At 52.7% G+C, this 24203-nt stretch overlaps 10 protein-coding genes across 10 annotated transcripts; 4 read left to right on the top strand and 6 right to left on the bottom strand.

Annotated features, from left to right (window-relative positions):
• Positions 1–989: 989 nt before the first annotated feature.
• BDQ94DRAFT_171476 (cytochrome c oxidase subunit VIb) lies at positions 990–1670 on the bottom strand (the record flags this gene model as incomplete). Its single annotated transcript, XM_026771786.1, has 5 exons — positions 990–1024; positions 1097–1160; positions 1237–1318; positions 1402–1432; positions 1604–1670. 5 exons carry the CDS (start codon positions 1668–1670, stop codon positions 990–992), a joined length of 279 nt encoding a protein of 92 aa, XP_026625249.1.
• A 402-nt stretch (positions 1671–2072) lies between these two features.
• Positions 2073–2718, top strand: BDQ94DRAFT_171475 (uncharacterized protein; the record flags this gene model as incomplete). Its single annotated transcript, XM_026771785.1, has 5 exons — positions 2073–2132; positions 2216–2231; positions 2329–2391; positions 2468–2480; positions 2619–2718. 5 exons carry the CDS (start codon positions 2073–2075, stop codon positions 2716–2718), a joined length of 252 nt encoding a protein of 83 aa, XP_026625248.1.
• Positions 2371–3618, bottom strand: BDQ94DRAFT_145659 (RNA-binding protein). The gene is made up of 2 exons (XM_026766681.1): positions 3207–3618; positions 2371–3145 (listed from the first exon to the last, which is right to left on the bottom strand). Exons 1-2 carry the CDS (start codon positions 3525–3527, stop codon positions 3008–3010), a joined length of 459 nt encoding a protein of 152 aa, XP_026625247.1. The 5' UTR covers positions 3528–3618; the 3' UTR covers positions 2371–3007.
• A 161-nt stretch (positions 3619–3779) lies between these two features.
• Positions 3780–8627, top strand: sec31 (putative protein transport protein (SEC31)). The gene is made up of 7 exons (XM_026766680.1): positions 3780–4223; positions 4300–4416; positions 4474–4579; positions 4635–4868; positions 4924–7723; positions 7775–8073; positions 8129–8627. The coding sequence occupies exons 1-7, from the start codon at positions 4015–4017 to the stop codon at positions 8171–8173; spliced, it is 3810 nt and encodes a 1269-aa protein (XP_026625246.1). The 5' UTR covers positions 3780–4014; the 3' UTR covers positions 8174–8627.
• Positions 8628–8650: 23 nt separating this feature from the next.
• BDQ94DRAFT_171472 (peroxisomal membrane protein PEX14) lies at positions 8651–9925 on the bottom strand (the record flags this gene model as incomplete). Its single annotated transcript, XM_026771784.1, has 1 exon — positions 8651–9925. One exon carries the CDS (start codon positions 9923–9925, stop codon positions 8651–8653), a length of 1275 nt encoding a protein of 424 aa, XP_026625245.1.
• A 1508-nt stretch (positions 9926–11433) lies between these two features.
• On the top strand, positions 11434–13266 carry BDQ94DRAFT_50891 (PAPA-1-like domain-containing protein). The gene is made up of 3 exons (XM_026775940.1): positions 11434–12638; positions 12696–12802; positions 12885–13266. Exons 1-3 carry the CDS (start codon positions 11834–11836, stop codon positions 13134–13136), a joined length of 1164 nt encoding a protein of 387 aa, XP_026625244.1. The 5' UTR covers positions 11434–11833; the 3' UTR covers positions 13137–13266.
• A 370-nt stretch (positions 13267–13636) lies between these two features.
• BDQ94DRAFT_171470 (uncharacterized protein) lies at positions 13637–14024 on the bottom strand (the record flags this gene model as incomplete). The annotated part of the gene is made up of 3 exons (XM_026771783.1): positions 13637–13757; positions 13827–13884; positions 13970–14024. 3 exons carry the CDS (start codon positions 14022–14024, stop codon positions 13637–13639), a joined length of 234 nt encoding a protein of 77 aa, XP_026625243.1.
• A 421-nt stretch (positions 14025–14445) lies between these two features.
• Positions 14446–21621, top strand: BDQ94DRAFT_171469 (uncharacterized protein; the record flags this gene model as incomplete). Its single annotated transcript, XM_026771782.1, has 1 exon — positions 14446–21621. The coding sequence occupies one exon, from the start codon at positions 14446–14448 to the stop codon at positions 21619–21621; it is 7176 nt and encodes a 2391-aa protein (XP_026625242.1).
• Positions 21622–21807: 186 nt separating this feature from the next.
• BDQ94DRAFT_50866 (uncharacterized protein) lies at positions 21808–22695 on the bottom strand. Its single transcript, XM_026775939.1, has one exon. It carries the CDS (start codon positions 22597–22599, stop codon positions 22075–22077), a length of 525 nt encoding a protein of 174 aa, XP_026625241.1. The 5' UTR covers positions 22600–22695; the 3' UTR covers positions 21808–22074.
• Positions 22696–24184, bottom strand: BDQ94DRAFT_50865 (DUF4050 domain-containing protein). The gene has a single exon (XM_026775938.1). The coding sequence runs from the start codon at positions 23978–23980 to the stop codon at positions 22793–22795; it is 1188 nt and encodes a 395-aa protein (XP_026625240.1). The 5' UTR covers positions 23981–24184; the 3' UTR covers positions 22696–22792.
• Positions 24185–24203: the final 19 nt, after the last annotated feature.

The following is a 24203-nucleotide window of genomic DNA, read 5'->3' as shown; positions in this document are numbered from 1 at the left end:
TAGAACAACACGTTTCTCTGAGGCATATATGTCTCCTCTCTTGGCATCTGATTCACAAGACGTGGTCCCCCTGGAACATGGCTAATTCAGAGGCCTTCTCTAGCCACTGCGATTGGCCCCAAATTCTGAAAGCCTTCAGTCTCCAGCTGAGATCACCGTTCTTGTACGGTGCCTTGGTCGAACAGTGCATTTTTGCTATACACTACAGTTCATACAGCATATATCCTTTGCAATTTCGATTAGATAAGACTGAAATGCCATGTTCTTTATACAATTTAATGTTATCTATGGATACATTGTAGTTTCTAGTTGAGCATATTATTGTATTGTATTGATCGAATTGGACAAGTTTCTCGAGGACATATGCTCTGATTGTACTAGTACTAGTAACTTGACCATATCATGCTTGCTGGTTTGAATCTACTTCTAGACAGTAGTAAGAAAATACTAGTAGTAACTAGTGAGCTTTGCAATGTACATAGTGAGGTAAGCAGTTGCATAAATGGGATAATCGGTTATCAGCTGTCGTGAAAGATTTAATTTTGGGGTAGGTGATTGGTTGGCTGCTATCGGACATCGTATGATCTTTCGACGATGTTGCTGGTGAGCAGTAGTAGTTATCATTGAATACTAAATAAGCTTTATGAGGTGATTTGTGAGAGAAGGGAAGATTTATACGGCTGCCTATTTGATATGAAAATCAACGTGGTAGACGGAACAGGACGAATTAATGAAGATGGATTTGACTTAAAGCTACAAATTTATACCGAGCTTATGAGGCTGGCTGGTTTTGTTTGACACATCATTCCAACTACGCGAGTCTATATACACTCGTCTCCCACCCAGCCGAATTGTGTCTGGGGAGTCAGAGCTAACAATTCTCGCCGGATCCAACTTAAAGGGTAGAGTACACGTTGACAGTGACAAGAAGACACACGAAAACAACTTTGAACTTTCAAATTTAACTGTGAACAAAGTAGTTAATGCGTCTACCGGTCGAGACGAGCGGGGAAGTTACCAGCCTCTATAAGTTTTTGTTAGTATCCTGCTGTTTTGATATATAAGGTATAGGATCATATATAATGGGGCTACATACCGCGCTGGCCGTCCCATCTGTCAGTCCAGGCCTTGGGGCAGAGAGAGCGGAAGGCGTGGTAGAACTGTTTTCGGTTCAATGGTGGTTAGGATTGGATTCACTTCGTGACGAAAATGGGTGGGAGGCAGTAGCTAGCTAACCTGACGGCATGGGCGGAAGTCCTCGCCCTTGGCGGTGACACACTTGTGGTAGTCGACGTAGTTCTGCCAGCAGTGCTTGGTCCTGTGAGGGAAAAAAGATGTGTGGTTAATTATTGCAGTTCGTACTGGGGAGATTGAACGGAGAGGTGTGCGAAAATCACGTACTGGTTCTGCTGGGGGAAACGAGCGTCATAGCCTATTCATCACCTCATATGTCAGCACACAAAACTACCTCGATCGCGACGACAGCGACGGCGCCGCGAATACTCGAAAACCTATCCTAGACGTACCAGCTGTGAAATAGTTAGCAATTGACCTTAGTTACGGGAGGAATTGGACCCATTGGAGGTGGGAAAGGAAAGCTCACCAGTCACGAACTTGAAGGGCTTGGTCTCGACGGGCTCATCGGGGTCAACTTCAGGAATGGCACCCATTGTGATAGATTGAAGGTATAGTAACCTTAAAAAGGAAACTTGGGGTGTTGATTGGAGGGGGGTGGGATGAAGCGGAGGGAGGAGGGGAGGAGGTCTGGAGAAACCGAGAAAGAGAGGAGGTTCTGCGGCCGGTGGAGTGGAATGACCCGTGAAGCCGTGAAGCCGGAAGTTCACGTTTGACCGCCTCAGGCGCCAAACTAGAGGTTACTAGCGAGCCACTCATGCGCCCAGGTTTCCTAAACACCCGAACCACCACCGTGACTTCCTACCGCCTTACCTAAGTGGTGCAACCTCCCCTTCCATCAAGCTCAGACTTCCGTCACCACTTCCGATCTTGCCATCCCACCACTCAAGTCGTTCTGATACTCAACCTCAACCCCCGTCCACTCAAAGCCATTCGCCATGTTCCCTACTCGTGTTCTGCGCATGCAGGCCTCCCGGCCTTTCGCTTTTCCTACTCCTGTGAGTTGGCTCCCGGTCCCCCGTGTTGGCGTGGAAGTTGGGGAAAAATTACGTGTGGCAGGGTGGCTAACAAGTGGCTACAGAAGGAAAACCAGAGCGGTATGGGGTTCCCTCCCCGGTTTGCGCATAGGACGGATACTTGATTGATGGAATTGTGTTGTTGGAGGTGGGAATTGGACTAACGCCTGGCTTCTAGCCCACACTATCTCTCAGCGTCTGCGCACTCTGAAGAGAGTTCCCCCGGAGTTGATCCCTCTCGGTACGTCGCGGTTCAATGATTAACGCCTTGCCATTGGTTTACAGCAGAGCTAACGATTGTTTCTTGAATCCTACAGGTCTGGTCCTTGGGTATGTTTATTTCCTGATATCCTTTGGCTTCTACATGACATGCCGTGAAATCTAATCCCGACCGCCTCCTCCTACTCTCCTCTCCCCTCCCACTCCCGCAGTCTTCATCTGCCCTCCACTGACGCAGTTCCATCGCAGTGTCGCCGTCGGTGCTGCCATCTACTCCAGCACCCGCAAGCTCATGACCGACAAGACCCTCCGTCTGTACCGCAACAGCCCCGAGGACCGCGAGCACTAAGAATGTACCATCACATTTGATTTCAAATTGCAATGGGCGATTCTTTGTTTGATTTTTCGGCGATCTGTATCATTCACGGGGTAGTCAGGCCTTGTCGCGTGGCCAGAGATAAGAATGGAATGCTCGAAAATTCTCAGGCTCAGGGTTGGAGCGCGTGTAAATAGTACGGCTTTAAACGAAGGGTTCCTGATGGTGTAATATCGCAATATTACTGTCGCCCGCTTCTTGGCTTCTCTTTTATCTTCGTTTCGCCAGTTTCCCCTGGCGTGAGTGGATTTTATCGTAGAGCTCATTCCGGCTTGGGTCCCGCCACGTCCAGTTCCTCGAGTCCTTGCATGGGATCTTGACGTTCGGCTCCATCGGTCTCGCCTCCCTCGGCAGCCAATTTGTCTTCCTCGTCGACGGCATATTTGGCCAAGTACCCCTCCTATTGTTCCATACGTAATTAGCAAACGATCTGTAATGACAAGATGAACGTCACGGCGTACCTGTTCCCAGATAGCTGTCTTGCTGCCGAGTCCTTCGTTGCTGTCCTTCTGCGGCTTAGCAGCAGCAACCTTGATTGTCCGGCCATATAGTTCGCTTCCATCCATATTGTCGATCGCCTCTTTCGCATCCTCGGGCAGATCAAACTCCACATATCCAAAACCACGGTGGAGCTCGTTGGAGTTCGGAAGGTCGGGTTTGGGGAGCGTAATATCGACCACTTCACCAAAGGGAACGAATGCCTCGGCCAGCGTCTGCATCGTCACGGCCTGGTCAAGACCCCCCACGTAGACGGTACATTTTAAGCGTGCTTTCTCGCTCATGGTCGGTCGTAGCAAATCTCCGAAATGGGCTAGGATGGAAGACGTCACTGAGAGGAGGGGGAGAGAAAGAGCGACCGCGTCAGGGCCTTTGTGCTGAATGCCTAGGCAAAGCTCTAGACTTTGGGACGGAGCAACCTGATATCACGTGGTGCCTCCGGGGTGGGTGTTTTGGCGAGGGCCCAAAGCGGTTTAGGGGCCAGCAGCGCCCCCCCGAGCGCCTCCAGGAGGACACTTGGTTGATTGCAGTGACGCCCTCGATCGCATACTTGGCAACTCACCGTACATGCACCCCTCGGTTCTCCTATAGAGAGGGGAGGTTTCTTTCTTGGGTTGTTTCTCTGCTCGTGTTTCTGGTTCTCCCGCTCCTGGTGTTGCTTCTCCACCTTCTGTCTATGACCTTTGGTGCCAGACCCTTCTAATTCGTGTCTGGTCCTAACTCTCCTAATCTATACCCTTTCCTTTTCCCGCCGCTCCTTTACTTTTCACCATGGTGCGTCTGAGGGAGATTCCCCGGACGGCCACTTTCGCCTGGTCCCCCGGGGCTGCGTCGCCTTTGATTGCTACCGGTACTCGGGCCGGTGCTGTTGACGTCGACTTCTCCAATCAGACATGTCTGGAGCTCTGGGATCTGGCACTTAGCCGCCATGAGACCGGCGGAGAGCTACAGCCGGTAGCCAAGATTGATACGGATTCCGGGTAAATAAAGCCTTGCATCTACACTGCATTCTGCCGTATAACGGAAGCCGGCGTGCTAACTATATCGCTCCGATAGCTTCAATGACCTAGCGTGGACGGAATCCGAAGATAACTCGCGGGGTGTCATAGCCGGTGCTCTGGAGAACGGCTCGTTGGATCTGTGGGATGCCGATAAACTGCTTAATGGTTCCGAGTGAGTTGGCGAGTGTGCTGTATACCGGGGCTGTACAATTGGCTGACTATTACAAAGTGATGCTGTGATCTCGAGAACGTCCAAACACTCAGGGGCTATCAAGGCTCTCCAGTTCAACCCCAAACACTCGAACTTGCTGGCAACCGGTGGTGCAAAGGGCGAGGTAGGCTACATATGATGGAGAGACGTCTAAGACAATCAGGCTCATGATCGGACAGCTCTACATTTCCGACCTGAACAATATCGCGAACCCATACCGGCTCGGAGGCACGGCAGCCCGCGCGGACGACATCGAATGCTTGGACTGGAACAAGAAAGTTGCACACATCCTGGTCACTGGTAGCAGTGCAGGCTTTGTTACTGTGTGGGATGTCAAGACAAAGAAGGAGAGCTTGACTCTTAACAACATGGGCCGGAAGGCAGTTAGCGCTGTGGCCTGGGATCCGGAGAAGGTGAGGCGTTCACGAACATCCCTTAAGCTTCCTAATTTGGGCTAACGCAGCGCAGCCTACGAAACTTGTCACTGCGACCCCTCTCGAGTCCGATCCCCTGATCTGTGTCTGGGATCTCCGTAATTCGCACGCTCCAGAGAGGACCCTCCGCGGCCATGAGTCTGGTGTGTTGTCGCTCTCCTGGTGTGCCCAGGACCCCGATCTGCTCCTCTCCTCCGGAAAAGATAACCGTACGATGTGCTGGAACCCGCAAACCGGCCACGCCTATGGCGAATTCCCCGTCGTCACCAACTGGACCTTCCAGACCCGCTGGAACCCGCACAACCCTAACTTCTTCGCTACCGCGTCCTTCGATGGAAAGATCTCTATCCAGACCATCCAGAACACTAGCACCGAAACCGCGCAGGCCATCGCTGATCAGAATCAGGCTCTGGATGGCGAGGACTTCTTTGCCAAGGCACAGACTCAGCCTCAGGTCTCGAGCTTCTCGTTGCCGAAGCCCCCCAAGTGGCTCGAGAGGCCCTGCAGCGCCACCTTTGGTTTCGGTGGCAGAGTCGTCTCGGTCAACCTGGTTGAGAAGGGACAGCGTGCATCCAAGATCAAGATTACCCCGTTCGAGGTTGATGAAGCTGTTGGGAAGTCGACTGAGACCTTCGAGACCGCACTCAAGGAGGGCGATCTGCGCAGCATCTGCGAAAGCAGAGCGGCTAACGCTGGCTCCGATGAGGAGAAGGCTGACTGGAAGGTCATTGAAGCCCTGATCTCGAAGGACCCCCGCAAGGGACTGGTTGAATACCTTGGCTTCGCTGACCAAGCAGACGAGGCTGCGGATAGCCTGTCTAAGCTCGGTCTGGACAAGGAGGAGGAAGTCAACGGGGAGGTGGCGAAGGAATCCCGCGGGTCGGGAGCCAAGAAGCACAGGCGCCTGCAGTCGATGTTTGATGCCAACCCCGAGGCGGACAGTTTCTTGTCCGATTTGGCTGCCTCCAAGGGAGCCAAGACCAATAACCCCTTCCACATCTTCAACGGTTCGGAGAATGAAGCAGACACGGGCATTACCCGCGCGTTGCTCCTCGGTGACTTTGAGAAGGCTCTTGACGTTGCCCTCAAGGAAGATCGCCTCTCTGATGCCTTCATGATCGCCATCTGCGGCGGCCCTAAGTGCATTGAGAAGGCCCAGGAGCACTATTTCCAGAAGCAAACCAATAGCCCCAACTACGTTCGCTTGCTGGCTTCCATTGTCGGCAAGAACCTCTGGGACGTCGTTTACAACGCCGACTTGTCTAACTGGAAGGAGGTCATGGCGGCCCTCTGCACCTTCGCTGACGAGAAGGATTTCGCTGACCTTTGCGAGGCTCTCGGTGACCGACTGGAGGAAGAACTCCGCAACAACGAGGACAAGGGTATGCGCAAGGATGCTTCGTTCTGTTTCCTGGCCGGCTCCAAATTAGAGAAGGTCGTTGCGATCTGGATCGAGGAGCTGCGTGAGCACGAGCAGAAGGCTATCGAGACCGCCGCCGATGACTCTGCTTTCTCGATTCACGTCCGTGCTCTGCAGGGGCTCATTGAGAAGGTGACCATCTTCCGCCAGGTCACCAAGTTCGAAGATACCGAACGCACCAAGGAGTCGGACTGGAAGCTCAGCACGCTGTACGACAAGTACATCGAGTATGCCGACGTTGTTGCCACACACGGACGCCTGCAGGTTGCGCAGAAGTATCTCGACCTCGTGCCGGAGAAGCACCCTGAGGCTGAGATTGCACGGAACCGTATCAAGTTGGCTACGAGACAGGCAACCCCTCAAAGAACGCAGCCCGCTGCCGCTACCGTGACCAGGGCCGCCCTCAACAAGCCTCTCCCCCAGCCTAACGCTTTCCAGCCTCAGAGAGCTTACTCACCGGCTACGCCAGCTGCTGTTCCCAGCCCTTACGCTCCAGCTGCCGCGGCTGCCAACCCCTACGCTCCTCCGACTGCCGCTGCCAACGCCTATGCTCCTCCGACTACCGCTACCAACCCTTATGCCCCATCTACCGCTTCCGCGCCGGCGCAGCCTGTCAACCCGTATGCGCCCCCAGCTGGCGGTAGCAGCTACACCCCTGCAGGATATCAGCCGCCCAAGGCACCTGCTTACGGTGCTCAGCCCCTAGGCGGTGGTGTGCCCCCACCTCCGCGTGCATCCAACCAGTCTCCTGCCCCTACCGTGACTACCTACACCACTGCCACGAATCTGCCCGCATGGAATGACCTGCCAGAAGGTTTTGCCAAAGCTCCTACACCACGCAGGTCCACCCCTGCCGCTGCGACGGTTGCGTCTCCTTTCCCCAACCAGTCCCCCACTCTCACACAGGGACCTCCGCCACCAGCAGGTCAGCGAGCACCCTCAGTTCCCCCTCCGCCGAAGGGCACTGCTCCTCCCCCACGGATGACTTCGCCACCTGCCGCGCAGCCGGCTTCGACTACGATGCCCCCTCCACCGGCCAACCCTTACGCCTCCTTGCCCCAGTCTCCTCCTATGGCATCTACCATGGGAGTCCCAGCATCCATTCCTCGGGGACCCTCTCCATACAATGCGCCGCCTACCATGCCCCCGCCTCCCAACAGGTATGCTCCTAGCCCAGCCGCTCAGGCTGCAAGCCCGCAACTGCAGACTCGGGCACCTGTCCCTCCGCCCCCGCAGGCAGCTGCTTCTCCGTATGCCCCTCAACCTCCGGCTGCGGGCCACTATGTCCCGAGCACTCCTCCGCCACACGTGCAGCCCCCGCCGCAACAAGCCCCTCCGCCTCAGGCCGCCCCGGGGTCCCGGCCAAGCACGGCTTCCTCACAAAAGAAGCCCGCACCTGCCCCGCCTAAGTACCGTAAGTGATCCCCTATACCTTGTGGTGGTCTCTGTTTCTGACTTCTCACAGCCCCTGGTGACCGTTCCCACATCCCGGCCGACGCCATGCCTGTCTATGAGATCCTCTCCGCAGACATGCAGCGCGTGAAGTCTCGGGCTCCGTCTTCGTTCAAGGCACAGGTCGATGATGCCGAACGGCGGTTGAACATCCTGTTCGACCACCTCAATAACGAGGATCTGCTCAAGCCCAACACGATTGCGGATATGGCGGAGCTGGCTCGCGCCATCCAGGCGCGTGACTACGAGACGGCTCGGACAATCCACGTCGACATCATGACCAACAGACTGGACGAGTGCGGCAACTGGATGGTGAGTATCTCTACCTTTTTAGTGAACTGTATCCATACTAATAAGCCATCAACAGGTTGGTGTGAAGCGTCTCATCAGCATGAGCCGCGCCACCCCGTAAATTCAAGTCAAGGTTCACGTTAAGAGGCTATGACAGGAAAAGGAAGTAAAACAAAGAAAGAACGATTATGAGTTGTATGTAAAGGAAAGACGAGTCCTCTTTTTATTATGCTTCACTGTACTGCTCATTGTCCAGTCCCGTTTTGCCTTGGTTGGGCTGTTTGCGAATTGTTCCTTCAATGTCAATGTTCTTACTATGTTTATTCTATTATTGATAGTATTGAAAAGTCGTAGGACTGTGCTTGTGTCTTTTTTTTTGGGCCTTGCGGAGCCTATACCATTGACTACTCTATTCATGCGCATTAATCCTGTAGAAATACTACGTTAAGTATGTGTATCGATAGTGCGATAGAACGACAGTTACAGTGCAAGCCTGATACTATTTTCTACAACGAAACATTGATATACTTTGCTATATATACAGCATCCATCCATAATCATATCTCAAATACTACTAAAAACCTAATAGTATCTCATCTTACCTCCCCGCCACACCCCCGATCCTCCCCCCACGACCTGCAGGAAAATTCCTCGCGCTCAGCAACGCCCCCTTCACACCTCTAATCTCCGCCCTAAAGTTCGCAATGGCATCCTCCTCGCCCTTCCCTACCCCCGTTGCCGCTCCACTCCCCGAATCGATCCCAGGCGTACTGTACATCCCATACCCAGAGAGCGGGTTAAACCCAGGCTTACTATAAATCAACCCATCCAGGTAATGGTGCAGTTCGTTCAAGCGCGTGCGCATTCCACTTTCCAGCGTGCCGGACTCCTTCTCCGTGTCGGAGCATTCGCGGAGCTGGGAACGGATGCTTTCGAGGCGTTTGAGGTGGTCGGTTACCGCTGCGGTGGGGTCTGCGGGAGTGTCTTTGTCTGTGCCCGTTTTGTTGCTGTTGTTGTAAGTTGCGGCGAAGTCCGAGGTGGCTGTTTGGGTGGCAACGTCGCGGTGGAAGAGCTCCGTTGGGTCGGAGGTGATGGACTCGGTGTCCGTGGAGGATGAGTCGTTTTCGATGTTCGCGGTCTTATTCTTAAGGCTTTCTGGGATTACGGAGACGTTTTGCTCGAGCTTCTCGTTCAGCTTTTGGAGGTTGCTTGTCGCTGTGGAGGCTAACTCTTGTCGTGCGCTTGTCAGGTTCGAGAGCATGGGTTTGATGAGGTATTCGCTTGCGCCGTAGAAGCTGGCGCTTATGCCGGCTGCACCGTAGAGGGTGTAGAGGACGCTGCGGAGGGTTACAAGGGGGGGTGGTTTGGTTGGCGTGGAGAGGAATTCGGGGTAGGTGATTATGGGGGGAACGTCGCGGGTATTATTGGTTTTGGGGGTTGTGGTTGATGGGGATGGGGTAGGTGTGGTGATTGAGGATGAGGGCGTGGATTGGTTTGATGATGCTGAGGCATTGTCTGTTGGTTCTGGTGCTGGTGCTGGTTCGGTGCTGCTGGGGGTAGTGGTGTCCGGGGAAGCAACCTTCTCTTCCTCGGTTGTATCGCTCGCTGTGGAGGTGGCTGATATGCCTAGGAGGGAGTTGATCTCGTCCTCTCGGAGGCCCTTAGTTTGCAAGAATGACACTTTGCGATCGGTGGGGGCGTCACGAATGGACTCATCCTCGAGGAACTTGGAAGCTTGTTCGATGAGAGTTGACCGGGAGGTGTCGTCGGAGGTCGGCGACGAGGTAGACTCGGAGGAGTTGTCAGTGTTGGAGGCGTTGTTAAACTGCTGCCATGGAGGGATTGAGGATGGCTTGGGCTTAGAGTCCGCCATGGTCTGTGAGAGGAGTTGTTATTTGGGGGAAGGAGGAGAAGGCGAGTGGAAGGAGTAAGTTGACTGAGGAGATAGCGATGGATACCCATGTGAGGGAAGATAAAGTGAGGAGAGAGACTTTGGGTTGCCCCGACCTCGGCTGTATTGGTGGTGTGTATGGGGGCGGTACGACAGGTACTTTTGGGGGAGATGTAAGTTTGGATGAGGTTAGGGCCACCAAGGCTAATTGTGGTGAAACTTGAACTCTATGATTACTGGGCGAGACACTAGAGGATGTCTTGTCAGATAGAGATACTATTATACTATGGTGGTAATAATGTGGCTGTTTACTAGCAACCCAGTATACTTGGTATTGCTCTCGGGAGGCGCTGTTAGATAGCAGTAGTAAGTATCTCCGCTCAATATATATTGTCCGATCTATGGAGATACTGTGGGAGTTGACACTGTATGAGGGTCTACAACAAGACTACACACCAACTGAACATGGCAGAAGTGATAGTAGCTGGCAAGCATAGATCATAACCAATCTAGTATTCCAAATGCCAGAATTATGTATAAAATTGAGCATAAATGTTGCGGTGGACATCCCCTGCATGCGAGACTTGGATGATGGGGAAAGGCGGCCAAGGATACCGACCGCCTGGCAGAACCGCTGAAGCCGCAAAGAAGAGGCGAAAGTCCGCGGATCTTCAAGGATTCTTCCTGCTGAAGGAAGCATTCAATCGAACCGGTTCATTCTCTGCTCTGCTCTGGTTTTGGGTCGCTCGATCAGGTACCGACACATACGTGTACTTCTCTGCCTGCCAGTCCACTCAGAACATCTGCCACTGTCGTCCAAGCCCAGGTCTCACTTGGGGTTGCATTGACGACCACTTACTTTCTACTAGAGAAAGCATCCATCACCTCTCGGTGAGTCGCCCTCGTATTGCATTGACACATCCTCGCTGCTCTGCCCATGTCTCCCTGTCGCGTCTCATCTTGTTTGGTCTTGTCTGGTTCTTGTTCTGGTCTATTCTGGCCTGGCTATACATTGTTCAACATCTGCGAAACATCAGAAAACAGATGATTACATCCCCTCCCCCCCCCTTCCCCTTTTATTTACATTAATTATCCCCGAGGCCTCATCTATTCTGCCCGCGCACCATCGGGAAACCCCTGCTGGGTCAGTCCAGGGAATAATCCCTAGGTCCGTCCGGGTTGCGCCAGATACCGCACCACCGTTGGATTCACCGCGCCTTTTTTTCCTTGACTTAAAACCCATCGGCCCTGAACATCTGCATTGAAAATGCTCCCATTGGCCCCGTCCTCGTGCTCCATGTCGCGGGGAGATGTCCAAGTGGCGTCTGTCAGAGATGTGATAGGGGTGGATGTCCTGTGCCTTTCCGGAGTGCATGGCTCATCCTGAACACTGGCCCACGTAGTCATTCTTAGCGGTGGATGATGGTAATCTGGCGCTGCTTCTGCCCATCGAGAGGATCCCATCCCTCTTGACCTCCAGATGCGCTCATTCACTCCCCTCATCTCCTTCCCCCCTCTTCCCTGCCTCCGCAATTCCACCATCCACTGGGTCATCCTGGGAAATAGCCAGATAACCCCCCCTCATCACTGTCACTCTGTTTGAGTTTACTTCCAATCCATTATCTGGCTTTACCATAACACTACCTCTGCTCCTCACTCTTGATCCGTTTCGAACTACCTTTGTTTCACCTTGCTTCACTCCTGATCTGTGATCCCTCTTTGTCTGCCTGTCGCACAGTTTATCTTACTTGCGCCTGCTTTATTATTTTATTCTGGTCGATCTATTTCCAAAATTCGTGCGGCTGGGATTGTATCTCTGTTTTGCACTCTACATTGCACTTTGCGTTCTCTGTCATCAAGAATTTCGCGGGGATCTCATTAGCAGCCACAATGCTTTTGCGTCGCTCACTACGTTCCCGCTTGGGGCGGGATGACCAGCCGAGCATGGATGCTAACATGAACACCAGATCTACGAGAGCTGCCGCCCGGGCTGCTGTCTCCACCCCAGCGGTGACCATTTCACGCGTTGCATCTGAGTTGCACGGGAATTCCACTCATAGGTCTATCCATTTGACAGTAAAGATGCCGTCCAGCAAACTTCGTGAAGTTACCAGTGGTAGCACCCGAAGTGGTGCATCAACCAGACGTTCGGTTAATGTCTTTACGGAGAATCCCATTGTGACGGGTCCCCGTACCAGCAGACCCAAAAAGAAGCTTGTGGAAGTGGACACAAGCGATGAAGATGACCTGGAAGACCAGGAAGAAGATGAGGTGGACGACGATGAAGATGCGCCAGGTGAAGACGACGATGACGTAGATGCCGATGGCGATTTAGACATGGATGATGCGCCGCCGCAGCCACCAGTGTCAAAACGGCAGGCGAAAGCAGCGGCAGCGGCAGCGCCGAGCGGGAAGGCCGTTAAAAGTGTAGAGGCAAAAGAGATGGAACTGGATGATGACGACGAGGACGACGACGATGAGGAGCTCTCGGAGCTGGAGTCAGACGCTGAAGGCGAGCCAGACGATCAAGACGAAAGTATGATGGCCAATGGTGGCGCAGAGGATTTAGAAGGAGAAGAGGAGGAAGAGGATGACGACCTGGACAGCGATGACGATACCCCGACCGCCGATCTGAGCAAGATGACCAAACGGCAAAGGGGAAATCTGGGTAACGACTTCCTGCAACTTCCTATGGGTGAGTCTTCATGTTTCGCATGGTCATTGAAAGCATCATAAGTCTGACTGAGAGCAGAACCCCAGGTGAAAAAGCACCTGACGGCCGAGGAGCGCGCTATGCGTCGTGCCGAAATGGCTCGTCGTAGAAAGAACCTCAGCGAGAAGCGGAATGAGGAGGAGAAGGTACGTACCATCTAGGGTTCTGCAAACTGCAGCGGGGTGGGCTTTTCTGTACTTCGAGTCGATGCTGACATGAGACTCACAGATGGACACCATCAACAGGCTTCTACGGAAGCAGGCACCCAAGCGACGAGGACGCATTCCAGCTGCAGAGACAGCCGAAGCAGCTTCTGCAGAGCAGGAGGTCGCGGAACCCGAGAAACCGGACCCGACGATGGTGAGGTGGGTAAGTGGCCGCGAAGGCAGCCGAGTAGGTGTGCCAGAAGAATGGCTCGGTATACCTGCAGGACGTGTCTTTGATGGCAATGGCTCGGGCAAGCTCGTGCAAGAGGTATAACTGGCTAGAATGGAAAGATGGGCGCATCTGGAGCTGGGAGTTTGAAATAGGTTACAGGGAGGGTATAGGCTTCTATAATACTAGGGTTAAGTATGTACATTCACAGAGTGGATCATTTATATAGCTGTTTTCCATTCAGTGATCATGGAAGGTAGTGTAGAGATACAGGACGTTGTTATATTTTCATATGGCTGTTCTAAGTTACTGGCCATGGATGGTCATGAGCTGTGGAGTCACAGAGACAGTGGTGGAAGCTCGTGCTATACTCGAGCTGCACATAATCTGCCTGTGTTTGTAATCCCACTGCAGCCCATGTAAGACAATTTCTCCCAGTCACCGCTAGCAGTTACTGAGGAGTCAGTGCGGGCTCCATTACTCATTCTCTATTCCAGACAATCATGAACTCGCAAAAGGACCCATGCCTTCGATGTTCTGGCTATATATCACCGACCAGCGGCGTTGCGGTGTATGCATCACAAAGCGGCTTATTCATCTGCAAGCTAGCTCTTTTGAACCTCGGGGGCCTTTGCTTCGCTGGGCTGGGTCACTGGCTTGCTTGAATCCTTATCTGAGCTGGGAGTGGGTGTGGGAGCGATCTTTTGGTCTTGCGACGGCAGAGTCCTATCGGTGATGCATTCCGGTCAGCAAAGAACGGCATGCAAGACGTTTGACTTGAGAGGTCGGCCTTACTGAGGACCCGTCTTCTCCGTCTGTAATTCTCGCAATGCAGGCTGGAAGGTATAGTATCCTGCAGACCCGGAAAACGTAACAATTAGCAAGCTGATGGCAATCACATGCTCATAAGAGTGAGCGTGGGTATCCCCAACACCTACCAGTCCAGACACCCATGCCAATGGCCATAAGGGCCGGAATCCAATTGCGACTCATGATGATGATGTAGACTAGCCAGTGGCTGCTCGGAAAGTTTCTGCGCGAGAGATTGAGCGAGCAATGTTGCCGTAGCGTTAATTGAAAGAGCTTCGCTGGGCCAAGCTCCGGCCGGACCGCCCGCTGGGCAATCGCCAAATTTGCGCCAGCCCATCTGCCGTTTAAGCCCCATCGCGTCCCCCACATTTTCGACGCGTCGCATCGACCAGCAACCACTGCGTCAATTAACCCGCTCAACTTTGACTACCAATCCCGGTGGATCTGGACCCCTAACACGACGCCCAACTGACTGGTCCGATCCTTGTGCGATTATTCGTCCGCGTCCGTCCCTATAGATTATCGTGCGCAGTATTTCGGGCCCTGCCGCCGTTACGAGGTGATGAATATCTAGGGAGATGGGCCATCCGCGCCTAGGATACAAATGGAATCATGGCGGGCGCGAGGGTTCGTACCGGACTCGGACTCGGAGGACGGACTCGACAGCCAAGAGACAGGAAACTTGAACAATGCTGTCGAAGATTCGGTCGCAAATATTGGTGGCGCAGTTGCAGTTATCGTGGAGGAAACTACTGCCCTGGATCAACGGGATGAAGCACAACATGAGGTGCAGGCAAATACCTCTCAGGACAGCAAAGTCGAATGTGACCGTCCTGTGACTCTTCCTGTGAATCTTAATGGTGCCCCTAGGCCAACAGAATACCCTGACGGGCCTTCTACGGCACCGACTGAGGCTGCCAATGAGAGCAGCAAAGCCCAGAAACAATTGCCTGGGCTTCTCGAGGACAAGGAGACACCTCGTGCTGAGGAGAATACTGAAGACCCTCACATGCCTACACAATCTTCGGAAATAGCTAACAATCGGTCAAAGTCCGTCGACGAGGACGACAAATCTGAGGAATCATTGCACGGACTCTCTAAAGATGAGGTAACTCCTCGTGCCAAAGAGAAAATTGACGATTCTCTCCTGCCAATGAAACCTGTAGAAATAGCTAATGCTAGACCGACGACTGCTGATGAGGAACCGTCGCCTGGACCCGCTGAGGATGAGGAGACTCCCCGTGCCAAGGAAAAGGATAACTCTCGACTCCCTGCGCAAGCTTCGAATACAACTAATGGTAGCGCACCACCTACCCCACGAGCCAAGGAGCACGACAGTATATGGGATTTCCCAAGTTCAGAAGACGAGCTGCAATTCGACTATCGACCGTTTAGGAGACCGCTCCATGTGTACTCAAGGAATAAGCCCGACAGTCAACCGCGGCAAGTTGAAGGGAACTATGATCTTTCGACTCCTTCATCCCCTCTGTCGTCTCTGGACTCCCTTCGCTTTGAGGAGGATGACCAAGGTGACCAGGAGAAATCAGAACAAGCAGAACAAGCAGAGCAGCCAACGAACGATTTTATTGAGGAATTGCTCCCTCCGCTCGATCTCCCAGAGGAAATACTGCGGGAAATGTCACCGCCGGCGCGGAGGTCATTACGAGAGCGTAAAGCTATCCAGTTGCATCCTTATATGTTGGAAGACGCCAAGTATCGGAATATGATGCGCGCAGGAGGCGTCAAGCCTGTACGAGTGACGCAGCCGGAATTGACTCGGGCTACAGGCGATGAGAGCCAAGGCAAAGAATACGTTGACGCCGCTGAGCCCATGTCCGATAGCTTTGGAGCAGAATTTGAGTTTCAACCCTCATCACCGATAGAGACTCGTCCTTCAGAAAAACGGCTGTCTAGGAACTCCCCAGAACCTGCGCTACAACATGGTTCTCCACAATTAGGTCGCTCTCCAGCTGGCGTGCTAGAGCGGCAACCGAAAAGGCGCAAGGTGTCAAGGCCTCATCACGAGCGTCGGCCTCCTTCGCGAAATCTGCAACGACCAAGTGTAGTAATCGTGAATTCATCTCCCATGCGTCAAAATAATGCACCGGTCTTCGGTGTTCCAAGCCCACCCCGTTCGGAAGAGAATGTTACTTCTTCGCCCGCCACAGGACCCTCCAACGTTTTTCGATTCCCTCGTGGTTATACCCCACCATCAGTGACTACCAATGTAAAACCAGGGCAGGGGGCTATAGCTCAAGAGGAGGATGGGATGGACTGGTCTGGAGGTGAAGAGGATGGTGGACCTGTTGATGCTCATCTGGAAGCGAATCCCACGCAGTCAAACTCTGACGCCGAGGATGCAAGCGCAGTTGAAAGCGAAAACGAGGACTTTGATGTCAGACTCTATCAGCGTCGAATCAAAGGGGTATTACCGGCGTCATGGCTGAGATTGGATCAAAAACAACAAGAAGGACGCTTGAGTGCTACGCAGCGACAGCGCGAAAGGATGCATTCCAGGACGGAAAATGCAAAGGGCGTTGCACGTAAAATCACGAAAAGCAACAGTGCAGCAATGGCATCGGGCTCAAACGCGAATCTTTCCTCACTAAGACAGCTTGCTGATCCAGAATCTGGTGATGAAGATGAGGCCGACGACGGGGACGATACGGTCAATTCCCGTCAACTACTAGCTAACCTTGGGCTTGAACCGTTCGATGACAATGACTTCGGAGAGGACATCCCGGAAGACAATCGGATTGATTACATGCTCCCACCAGCACCTCGTGCCCCCTCAACCAAGACCCGGCAGCCAGGAAAGAAACGGCCGACGTCGGAGGGTGATAGCATGCGCTCAGCTCATGCGCCCAAACGCCCTCGGATGAAGAGACAAACAAGGCTCACGGATCCCGCCCATGGGTCTAGAAAGCAGAAGAGACCTACGCCCAGCATGCCTAGGATTGGAATCCTGGACGCACCAGATGTTGTCTCTAGGTCCCGCGGTGAGCAACCGCTCTTTCTCAGGATTGCTGCAAGAGAGGCACGCTCTCGTCAGGACAAAGGGAGACGAAGTCCCACCCGGAAATTCTTCAACTTCAGTTCGCGCGTGGATACGGAGGACGCCAATAAGTCGCTGCACGATTGGCAAGAAGGACGGCTTCGACAGACGAAATTGCCTCCGTCTCGGCCCAAGGCTAAGGTCGCTGGGCGACAACCGCTGGCTGTTCTTTCTTCGAACCGGCCAGCCAGATCCCATGGAAGAGTCGCCGAAAGAGCGAGCGAAAACCGTAGGGTTAATGCTTCGTCAGGTCTCCCATCCAGAGCCAACAGTACAGCCGATGAGCACGCCCCTAGTACACAACCTCGCGTTCCTGGCCAAGTGGCTAAGACAGCTGTTAACTCCAGCAAGCTGATGCAACCAGAGCAACGGCCAAATAAGTGGATTGTTCGAAGAAATCTTGCTATCACTTCCCTGACCAGGCAAGACCCGCGGCCAGCAATGCTTGAGGTAGCAAACCCTCGTGGCAAGCCTGTATCACCATTGTCGTTTCAGAGGTCGCTCTCTTTGCTTGACCGAAACTATCGGCACAAACACCTACCGAAAGCACGGCAGAGTAACTTGGTCTTAGATCGCTTCATCTCAAGCCGCAGCTCATCTCCTGCTACTGCTGGCGCCCAGACCACTGGTACGAGTCAGTCTGCGAATAAGCCGGATGTCAGGCCGCCAGGGGCGCGGCCACAAGCTCAGCGCCAATTGAAGAAGCGGCCGCCGAAGCGGCTGGCAGTCAATGACAACCAATTTCAGCGACCTTTGGTTCTAGAATCAACGGATCCAGAGCCCCTCCTACAGAATGGAGATTTGCCTATAGACAGCTCATCTGATGCGCTACATGGGTTTAAACCTTCATATAGCGTGGCCTTCAACATATTTCCCTTGTCTACAGGCACATTCTTCCACCAAACCACATTTCTCGGAAGTGGGCAGTTTGCGCACTCTCTGGAGTTCCTCAAGAGAGATCTTGACAGAGATGCTGGCTTTCTCTCGTTCAAGGCTGGGGATAGAGCTTTTCGTTGGGGCTCGTGGAATGACGCGGTGTCTTCGGAGTTAGGTTTGGTCTTCGACAGCATGATTGAGACGATTGAGAAGAACGATGCCGGACTGACTGGAACACCGGGGCATACTGAAAAGAATGATTGTAGCTTATACAAGTGCCTGATCAAGTATGTTAGGGATACGCTCTCCTTCATCGACCCCGTCGACAGGATAGGGTTCGTGAGACGGGCTCTGAGCCTTGTCTGCAAGCTCAATGATACTCTGACAACTCTGGCCCCAAGATCTGAGCACGAGATAGACTACTTGGCAGCGATATGCTCGTACAATTCTGTATTTACGTACCTACTTCTTCAGATTTCCGGGCATGACCTTGTCGATGATGCACTTACCCGGGAGGTGTTGGGTTCGTTGACCCGAGCCGCCAAACAAACCGTCACCCTTGTCACGACCCCATTGGGACAGAGCAGTATCCGCAGGCTGCTAGCAAACATCGAGTCTCCTGAGAAGCGCGACGCAGGAATTCAGGGCGACCATCTTGTTGCCGAAGCCTATGTTATTGTCCGACACATTCTTCGCGGTACAGATACACTAAAAGGGTGTCTTGAGGAGCTTCTGACGGAATCCTACGCGAGTCAAGATAATGACTTGGTGAACCTGGCAGATATCAACCGGCTAGAGCGGGTGTGGCACTGTGTATTCACTACCTTGCCTTTGGACGAACTCGATGCTTCTGGCATTGCTCGAATAGGGTCGCGCTTCTGGGAAGCCCACGGGAACTGGGCCATTGTAAAGACACTGCTCCGTCCAGTACTGGACCGTTATGATGCCACATCTATAACGCAGCCGATCTCATACTACAAATACTGCAGAACACTGTTCCACAGATGCTTCTATCTCATTAATGGTTGGGGCTGGAGAGACTGCAAGCCAATACTCGACACTCTCTATGATTTCTTCGCGAAGAACACTCTGTACAACCTGAAGCACGAGGAAGGTTATAGGTCTCCTGCGTTCCTCGACGAACTCGATCAGAAGCCTTCCCTGGAAGTGCAAGCAGACGACCCATGTTTCCACATTCTGCTGAAGATCATTGCAAGTGGTCTGCGTTACTTGGTCAAAATTTACGACCAGAAGAAGGTTCGCAATTTTGCGTGGCGTCTGCTGCCAAACCATGGCCGCGTATATCCAAAAGAGAAGCCCATACGTCAGGAGGACTTGGATGCACTGAGGAACCACCATGATCTCCTGTGCACATTATATTACGCTGTTCCAGACGGGTGCCGGCCTCGCCTTCAGACAATCAGGGACCTTGTCCATCCGGCCAGCTCCCATCGTGAGACATGCAACATCAGTATTCGCTCCTGGGCTAGGCTTGTCCGCTTCAAGCTCTCGACAAACGAAGATGTGGCTGGGCTCGAGCCATTTTCTGACTGGCATAATTATTTTGTGTCCGAACTTTTGAAGCAGCATGCACTTGCACGCCAAGAAGTTGAATCACAGAATGCTGCGGGCAACAAGTTCTCCGATCAGTTAGTTGAGAGAACGATTGCACAGAACCAGCGACAGATCGAGTCCTTGCTGAAGACCGCGCTCAACGGTCTGAATAGTGCTATTCGCTCAGCACCAACATTGCAACACGCCCATAAGCTTGTCTTGGGAGCACCTATCAAAGCACTACTTGGTCTCTTTAACGCCCGGATTGCTCGTGTCAATACCACTGTTTCTGATGCGCTCCAAGTAATTGTCACTTACGTTCAGAAGTGCGACTCTCCTCCAGCAGCTGAAGAAGCAAGTGCCCCTGTGGCGGTTGATGAAGACAGCCAAGAATATGGGGACTGGGCGGACATTGCGGCTGCCTATGGCGAGTCTCCAGCGATAAGTCCGGAAGTCGAATACGTGGAGAAGATTCTTCATCCTGCTGTGTTCCAACTTATATCGAACTGCTTTGGTGAGGACTACTGTCCTGAAGATGCAATCCTGCTTAGTGTTGTGGAGTGCTGGACGTCTATTGCGCAGACCCTTGTCAAACATGGCTTGCGACATTGGGACAGCTACCTTAGTCCCTATAACGGTGACTCCTGGACATCACTCCGATTGACGATGCAAACAAGGAAGTTCACGCCTCTCTTCCTGGCAAACAGCATTGAGAAAGATCCGCGGTTTGCGGCAGATTGCAAAGTCCAGGTGATCGGGATGTGGGTATCGAGTCTGGTAGAGCGAGTCTCGATGTTGAAATACCAGCATCGCCTAACAGAAGCTTTGTTGAATCAGGTGGTGGCGGAGCCGCTATTGCAGAACCTGCCTTTTGCCAGGGACCGAAAAGAAGGAAAGTATCTGATTTTTTTGGAGGATCTAAGCCAGCGCCGTGTTTCTCTGATATCGAGTGTCCTCTCCAACATGCGTGCGCATTTGCAATTGCTGGAGGACGTAAAAGCCCGCGAGCTCTCCACTACTAAGCAGGAGTACAAGGAGATCATTCAAAATATGATGTCCGCCATGAAGGCAAACTACCTGGAACTGGGTAACGGTGCAGCCAGCGTCCAGGGCGCTTACGTGGACTTTGTTCATCGGATCGTCGCGTTCCTGCAGCAGCACAGTCGAGATATTTGCCCTATCGACCCCTTCTTTACCGACCCTGCGTCGTTTCCTCTACCTTCTGGTGATCCGACGTATATTGTGGCCCGGTTGAAGAGCTACGAGCCGAAACTTTCCTCGGAGAAAGTAGCAAAGACGCTCATCATGTTCGTCCAAAGCGTTTCTGAGCGAGCGGCGATCGATGGGCAGCAGGACTACCTCGTCAATCAGCTACACGCATCCATGGCAGACACCTATGAGGCTGGCCTTCCCAATAAGCCAACCCTGAGAGCGACCTTGTTGCAGGCGGTGTTCCCAGCTTATCTCGAGGCATCCTTCAGCAACCCAGCATGCTGGATTCTAAGCCGGCCCATCATCCAGACCATCACGCTCGTCTTCCAGGATCTCTTGTTCAATATGGACACCACGGACTCTGCTTGCGTGGCATCAATCGTGAACATCATCCACTCTATCTTCCAAGCATCACACACCGCCCTCCTGTCCATGGCAAGCAATGCCACCATGTTGAACGATCCTGTCGTGGCACTCAGCGCCGCTGCATTCATCAAGATGATCACAGCCGCCTTGCCAATCATCGACTACATAGACCGAACAACCGACATGGATCAAAGAATCCTCGCCCAGGTCCACGCCTTCCAACACTACGTGACCTTCGCCACGAGCCATCTCGACCAACCCCTCTCAACCACAGACCTGTACAATATGCCCCACTCCACCGAAGCTTTCATCACAGGAGATACCTCCTCATCTATAGCCACGAACCCGCCCTTCTTCCCCGATCTCCAGCGTTCCACAGCTCGAGAACTGAACCTCTACCTCAACGAGAGCTGGTCCCGTCACCAAAAGAAATTCTACTTCACCCGACGAGGCGGATATCATCCGCAAGAAATCAGCATCCAGCCTTCTGTCGCTGCGGGACTCGAACAGCCCCCGCAGAAGATCCTTGGTCCTGTTGTCCAGGAGTTCTTGGATGTGGCGAGAGGACTCGATCTTGATGTTGCTGGTGATGGTGATGTCGTGCAACTGGAGGATAATCTGTTTGCAGTTCAAGATTCGGATCAGGTGTCAGCGACTGGATCTGGGGATGAGAATGCGATATATACTCTCGACCTCGTCGATGTTATTGGATACTGAATGGCTGGAGACATTATAAACCTCACTGGCATGATAGAATGCCTGTGGTATTGATATTAGCATTGATAGTGATCTTGTACGATACTCCGCTTTTTCTTTAGATGATGAATTAGATAATTGAATGATGAATTGCTAGTATTCTATCATTGCTATGGATATATTAACTACAATACTAAATACATATTGCTTGCATCAATACCGAGCAGAGAAGTGAAGAGATACATTGACAAAATAAGAATAGCCCTCAAGAGATAGTATCACATGTACACCTAATCGAGGTTTCCTCGTTTGATACAGAAACAAATCAATACTAGGGAGATACCCGTATAACTTGAATAGAGACATAAAGACATGAATACTACCATGAACAGTAGAAAAGACCAAGCAAAGCAAAGCGATCCAACCCAATGAGATTCCATTCCGTTATTACCATTCCCAACTCATCCATTCTAACTACCAACAGCTACTAGCATACTCAATCATTTTCAGCCGAGCTGAACCCACCAAACAGCTTAGCAAGCGAGAATGCAGCATGCAATTTATTCTCCAAATTTCACCGCATAAGCGTAAACATACATACACATCCGTTCCATTATCATCCCGCTCATGGCATTTATAGAAGGATACCTTCAGATACTGTCGTCTGGTTGGTATGGTCCGAATCACAGTGTGAAATAGAGGGTGATAAAGAAGGAAAACACACGAACAAAGCAATAGGTAGGAGGAGCATATATGGATCTCGGAGTAGTAATGGGGAAAGGGAATAAAGATGATAGCTATAGGTATGAGATATAACATGAGGGGAGGATGTGAAGCAAGAGCAAGAGAAGGAAACCCAGCCATATAGTAATGAGGAAGGTAGTTAGGGATCGGTAGAGAAGAAACTAGGTAGTTAGATAAGAGGAAAGTGCCAGTAGCCAATATGCATGACAAATTAATTATGCACGCCCGTGCATGTATGTATGCGTGTGGATGCATGCACGCATGCGAGCGTCCATTTGATAAGTCATGAGAACCTCCAAACCGGTACCCGAACCCAAAGTTACCGTGATAGTATGGCTTAGCTTAGCTTATTTACAGCAAATCAAAGCATTGTCATCAAAGTCATCGTCATAATAGCGAGGCGAGGGTGAATAAGAGAGATAAAAAGTAAGGTAAAGTATACTAGCAACTATTGGTTCACACCTCCCTCAGCACCCCCTTCATTCTGCTGACTGCTTGATCCTCTCCGGTGGAACGGATGATGGGGATGAAAGCCTGAAAAGTGAAAGACTTTGCGCACGGCGCTGGCTACACCCGAGCGCCGCTTGGACTCGGGCGACGACGGCGGCTTATCTGCGGGTTCCTCAGGTTTGGGCCGCACCGTCGCGGTGTCTTGGAGCACGATTGAGGAAGGTTTCGGGGGCCATTGGCCGTCAGATTTCCATCCTTGGACCATGGCCTTGGTTACATCTGCCAGATTGATTGGCACGGTGGGAGTGAGACCCTGGATGACGACTTTTGAGTAAATGGATGGGTACATGGCTGGGGTGATGGAGGCGCGGATGGGGTTGTCGTTGGAGATGAGGGACGAGACGACAGGAATGAAAGGGTCTTCGCTGCTGGGTTGTTGATGCGTAGAGTCGGACTGAGTCAATCCGGTATCTGCGGAGGAAGAAGACTCTTCACCTTGGTTCTCGTCGTCCCCAGCGGGGGGAGGCGGGGGTGGTTGTTCTGCTGCTGTGGAGGGTTCTTCGCCGCGAGATGGCGGCCGTGGGAGCGCGCCATCGTTCTCGGCGATGCTGAGGGAAGCTTCAGTTCGCAGGGCGAGGTCGTTTTGGGAATTGGCCGAAGAAGCGGAGAGGGGAGGGGTGGCTGCTGTAGTAGCAGCAGGCACGGACGCATTCTGTGGTAGTTCCGAGGATGATGTCGTAGGCGTAGCAGCCTGCTGGGTCTTTGCTTCTCTTGCTCGAATCTCGTCCCTTGAGAGAGCTCCAGACCACGCGTCCCGGCGCTCTACCCATGTCCGGAGGCCTTTGTTCCATTGCATTTCCTCCTCCATCTGGCGGCGCCGTTTGCGCCTCCGCTCGGAGTCGTCACTGAGCGGGGTTCCGAGCGGGCTGGCAAGCTCAGAGGCATTGTGCTGTTGTTGTCCACCAACAGGGCTGATGGCGGGCGACGGCTGGGGTTCTAGCTCGGAGCCGGAGCTGTCATATTCGCGTTGACGCCAATGTAGGACATCTTGGCCGGGAGTGGGGGGAGATGAAAATGAAGGCACGCCAGGCTCGGAGGAGGGTTCAAAGACCCAGTCGTTCCGGACGATCTCGCGAACATAGCGCTTCGCATCTCGGATGGCGGCATCGCGGGCCTCGGTTGCCATTGCGAGGGGATTTGCCAGAGGGGCAGCAAAAGGTTAGGAGAGAGGCGCGGGGGTTCTTTTTTGTCGCGTGCGGAGGGAAAGAGAGCCTGCAGATAATCTGCAGGGTGGGATAGCAGTTGGCCGCCAAGAGGGAAGAATAGAAGCGAGGGACTGAACCTGAAACGATGGTGGCGGGGGGGAAGGAACAGAGAAAGAGAAGTTGGCGAAGGAAGAGAAAGAAGGT

Source organism: Aspergillus welwitschiae (assembly GCF_003344945.1).
Source record: "Aspergillus welwitschiae strain CBS 139.54b unplaced genomic scaffold BDQ94scaffold_20, whole genome shotgun sequence".
NCBI classification, from domain to species: Eukaryota; Fungi; Ascomycota; class Eurotiomycetes; order Eurotiales; family Aspergillaceae; genus Aspergillus; species Aspergillus welwitschiae.
This window is presented reverse-complemented; position numbering and strand designations above follow the sequence as displayed.